Genomic DNA, 5,000 nt, shown 5'->3' on the forward strand with positions numbered 1-5,000 from the left:
AATAGGGTAAATTTACCTGCCACAAGAACAAAGACTTGAAGATATCTTATGGGAAAAAAAAATGAAAAACAACATTTTATTTTACCTTATACATCATCTGGAAATTTCCCACTTGTTCATAGAGTTTCATCTGCTGATTGAAAACTTTTAGAGCTTCCTGAAATCTGAAGTGAAGCGATTGGTTTTCAAGTCTAATAGAAGCTTGTTATAAAAAGGCAGTCTATTTTATTGCATTTATAAGGTTTTTAAAACATGCAGTTACCATAGCTGAAAACCCAAATGCTAACAGCAGCCCTTAAAATTCTAACGAATGCTGACCCTCTGTATGTAGCATCTGTAGCCAGAAAACTAAGCACGCATCTTACTATTGTGGACATGAATATGAAAAAAATTCGAAATATTTCATGCTTTAGTGCTTTAGTGCTGTCGGCGAAGGCGCGGGATTCGGAATTTGAAATCTTACTTTTCGGTTAGCTATAGTCATGTAGCAAGTTTGTGCAGAGATAGAACACCGTGCGAACTCTTATATCTTTGCATTCTGGTAAGATATATTCAAGATATACATTTTCCTCATCGCGAAGCAAGACACTGTAACGCAGTGTAACGCTGAGAGGTCTAAACTCGTGTATTTTTTTCAGAAAAAGTGAATAAATAAAATGGCGACGTTTTTATTCTGCATGCAGAAGGATAATCAAGATGATATTTTTCTCGCCGGCCAAGAACGTTGAGAGACTGCTTAGAGTCGACGTTAGCGTAATAATTGTTGATTTCTTCGAGAGAAAAATAGCGTTCTCGAATTCTCTTCGAGTATATGCATATTTCCTTTGTTCTCGACTCTCGATTCAATCCAGTCTCCACGCAATTAATGTGTTCTGTCTACAATGGTGACTGAAGCGTGTTAATGCAAGGGTGTCCAGATTTTCATTTCATTTTGTTATACCTCCCAACTCAAATACGTTTTCTGATTGGAGGAGAACGTGTAACGTGTCATTGGTCAAAACTTCATGACGCCCTAGAGCAACAACAACTTGAACTTTCGACTCACACGTGATCAGGTCGTGCACCTTTGAAACGGCGGCAAATCTGTACGCTGTTCTATTTTGAGTTGGGAGGTACACCAAAACACTTAAGGACTCGCCCCTCGGGAAAACGTGATTTTTGTTTCCCCGAGACACTAACTGTTTCCCTCGGATTCACCTCCGGGAACATTGAGGGACTCGGGGAAACAAAACTCACGGTTTCCCTTGGGGCCAGTCATTAAGTGCTTAATGTCGCGGGTGCTGTTGGGGGTTTGACTATTATCGTCAATTTGTGACCCTTAGCGCTTAATAGGGATTATGGGAAATGAATATCTATTTGTAAAATCGGAACCCCAACGCCTGAACTCGCTGGACTCGAACCCGGGAAAGTTCGAAAAATAACCCTTTCACTTAACCACTAGACTACCACGTCGCTAACTCCAAGAACATTATTATTTTTTCATATGTCAATATATTTTTCTTCCGCGGAATGCCGCTGTAAACGTGTATTATCATCCGCTAAGAAAATGTCGGTTACCAACCTCAAGACAAAGCTAACTATTGTAAAATCAAGCCCTAGACTTAAACCACTATTCAGTGATGATTTTATATAAACTAATTGGTGTTGGTAAATAATGGGTACAATTGTCAGCCAGTTGAGCTTAAATGGAGCTTTAAGTGGATAAAAACATAGTTCCTTCAAAGTGGGTGCTCCAGGTTCAAATCAAATCCTGTCCGGGAATGCAACTTTTACTTTTTTTTCTGCTGGACCCGCGATCTTAATGAAATTAAAATCTAGACCCTCTACATTAACAGGCTTCAGTTACCATTGTAGACCGTATACATTATTAGGCAAGACATTGGGTTGCTTGATTATCGATCCTCAATTCTCGCATCTCGAACCTCGGACGTCTCGACCTTTGCGACGCGAGAATCGAGTTTCGAGGATAAAGTCGAGACTGTCAACTTATTTTTGAGCGGTACTGTATGTGCATGTCTGGACAACAGAAATGCTCAAGCCTGTTATAAAAATACAGCCAATCTTACCAGTACTTTTTTCAAACAATTTACGCAAACAGCCGCTGCAAATGGCGTCAGAGATGTTAATGCACATCCAGATAAATTTTGTTTGCTTCTGATATAGTTACTTTACAGTTCTTACATGTACAATACTGTACCTTTTTAACTTGAGGTAGAGGTTTGCTCCTTTCGACAATGGTTCAATTGCTTCTCGAATTTTGTCCTCAACCTATGATGTTGCATGGAATACAAACCATTGAGAATTGACATATTGTACACCGGAAAATACAATTATTATAATAATATTGCATTGTTACTTGAGTGAGACTCGAAAAGTACTTTAATACCGCTGATTTTAACAGAGTTTTATTTGACTTGAGACCGCAAAAATAGCTGGAAGCGTGGATGTATCTTAAATATACGCAAAGCGCAAACAAAACTATCTCGACCGCCCTTATTACATTGCACTTTCCCAAGAAAGTAATCACAACGACTTAATTTTAGCGCATTCCGTGCGCATGACGTCATGTGCGCTGTCAATATTTTACATGTCTTCGGAACAACCGTTGTGTCCCCCTCTGATAGCCCAGTGTTGTTTCTCCTTATTGCTTAGTCACAATTTTTTTTTGTAGTCATTACAGTATTAAAGCTGAAGAACTGGAAAAGCCGTCAGACACGAATAACCCTGTCCTTGTCAAAAAGGAGAAGAGGCTACGCACAGGGTGTATACAAGTGACTGCCAATTGGTATCCCCACCCTCATTGTTAATACCAAGTGAAATCCTTCGAAAGGTACAATATGATACTCTTTAACGCTCATTCCTTATCACATTTATTGCAACGGTAAAAAAGGACCATGCTGGATAAGCCCCTCGTTCGTTTCTCACATTAGAAACCAATCTCGAAACCCTTACAAACATGTAACCATGTCCAATTATTGTTGTAGAAAGTCACCGACCAATGCCATTTTTTTTGCTATTACCAAGGTGGTGTGGAAAGATTGCAGTATCATGCTTTGGGAATCTTGGAACATTTTATGGTGTACTTTCAATGAATACAAATGATATACCTACAACATTCATTTCACTGGCTGCTATGTACATTTCAGCAGCCTTGGCCGGGTTACTTGAATCACACATCCTATGTGAAAAGAACAAGCAAAATTAATTGATTCATGATTGCACAATCGTAAGTGGAACAAGACCAGGGGCCCGTCTCTCGAATGTCCCGAAAATGTTTCGGGCTCGAAAGCCCTTTGTAAAACTGTCAAACGCTTGTTTTGGGAAGCCAATCTTTTAACATGTTTTCAAGGTACCAAAAAGCAAAATGGCGGTGAAATTTAATGACTTAACTCCTCCCCGTTCTTGAGATAAAGAGAGAATTGTGACACCCAAAAATGGCCCGTAAAGTTTCGAGGCTTTCGAGAAACGGACCCCAGGTGAGTAAAAGGAATAGAGTTTAAGAGAACAGTGGAATTGGTGCAATGTTTACTCTTGCCAATGGGAATTACATAGAAGGGAAGTACTTACAAAGCCTCTCCACTAAAAAAAAACATGGCCCTTTTCAAACCTATAGCGCCAAAAATATAGGTACAGGTAAAAAAAAACTAGCCAAATAAGTGGAGAAGGAGGAATATTTGAAGTGCACACAATGTCTTTGGGCTGACAGCAGTGATTGTCTCACTTGGCACAATGTTTTAACTATTGGATGTGAGCGACAAGTTCAGTTTCTTACAATGTAATACAAGCAATAATCATGGTAAACAATCCCTGCTATTTCTCAATCTAATCTAGAAAAACATGGCTAATCATGTTATCTCGATTGGGTGATATTCTGTGAGAAATGATCCATCAATTAAGAATCTTATCGTAACAACTGGAAAAGTATCATGATTGGTAATTGCACAACTCTGATCCAGAACAAGTTTATACACTATCTAAATTTTCTCTGCTTTTTCCAGTTAAACAGCTTGTTAATATAATGTAGTTACGTTTACTTACTTGGCTCCCCTTATGAGGGCCAAAGCTGCAGTGTCTGTTGAGCCACTCTGCCGGTACATATTGCTATAGAGAAACACTACACAGTAAAACAAGATGTCTCTTCACTGGATATGGACATCATTCACTTATTATAAATACACGTGTACATGTACTTAACCCATGGACTCCTGGGAGTGAGACTTAACAGACTTTACTCTGTTATTTGCTTTTCAACTGGGGGTATCCTAGGGTCCCTCAGAGGCCACTGGGTTAACCTCCCCCCCTCCCCCCCCCCCCCCCCCATTAAACTCACTGACTCCTGCAAGTCAATTCATTGAAATGAAATCAGCTAACAGGCACAGGAAAATTTCTTTTACTTATAGCTGTATTTTACATACATCATAGTAAGTGAGTTTGTGGACTGTATCACAAACTAGTAACAGTAATAATAGCAGTGTTGGTTTAAGTTCAATTTACAGCAAAAGGGTCATGATTTGAACGGGAAAAACAATGGGCCATAACTTAATATTACATATTGACTCAAGAAAGGATGTTAGTAAGGAATTAATTTTAGTATACGACCTTTACCTAAAGCAACAAACTTCTAACTCAGCTGGTCATACTGCAGAATACATGACTTTTGATTGTACATGTATGTACAGCCCATTTAACTGGCCAATCACAGAGCTGGTACTACCAAGAGATACATGTATAACATGCATGTAAACTACTTTGTCGTTTTCTTAATTGGACTTCTCGTTTATCAATTATTATCAACTAAACTCTTGAAGTTTTGAGCTGCGCAATTGATTGTATTCAGTAGCAGAAGTTTTGTTATTTCAAGATTTCAAGGTTATGGTGCCTTAAGTTGGATTCAACCTTGCCACCTTCCGACACTAAAGGCGACCACACTAACTACAGAGGATTGTACAGTGTATACCATTTTCTGGGAAAAACATTCATTAAATACATGTATCTGATGC

General features: G+C 38.9%; 1 protein-coding gene across 1 annotated transcript in view; it reads right to left on the reverse strand.

Annotated features, from left to right (window-relative positions):
- LOC138036191 (gamma-soluble NSF attachment protein-like) overlaps window positions 1–5,000 on the reverse strand; it is a 17,285-nt gene that overhangs the window by 4,901 nt on the left and 7,384 nt on the right. Inside the window, exons 6-9 of the mRNA XM_068882549.1 lie at window positions 4,039–4,101; window positions 3,112–3,178; window positions 2,198–2,268; window positions 86–164 (exon numbers count right to left, since the gene is read on the reverse strand). Of these exons, the coding sequence (XP_068738650.1) occupies window positions 86–164; window positions 2,198–2,268; window positions 3,112–3,178; window positions 4,039–4,101 (280 nt within the window). The remainder of the gene's footprint in view (window positions 1–85; window positions 165–2,197; window positions 2,269–3,111; window positions 3,179–4,038; window positions 4,102–5,000) is intronic.

Source organism: Montipora capricornis, unplaced genomic scaffold, assembly GCF_036669925.1.
Source record: "Montipora capricornis isolate CH-2021 unplaced genomic scaffold, ASM3666992v2 scaffold_466, whole genome shotgun sequence".
Lineage (NCBI taxonomy): Eukaryota > Metazoa > Cnidaria > Anthozoa > Scleractinia > Acroporidae > Montipora > Montipora capricornis.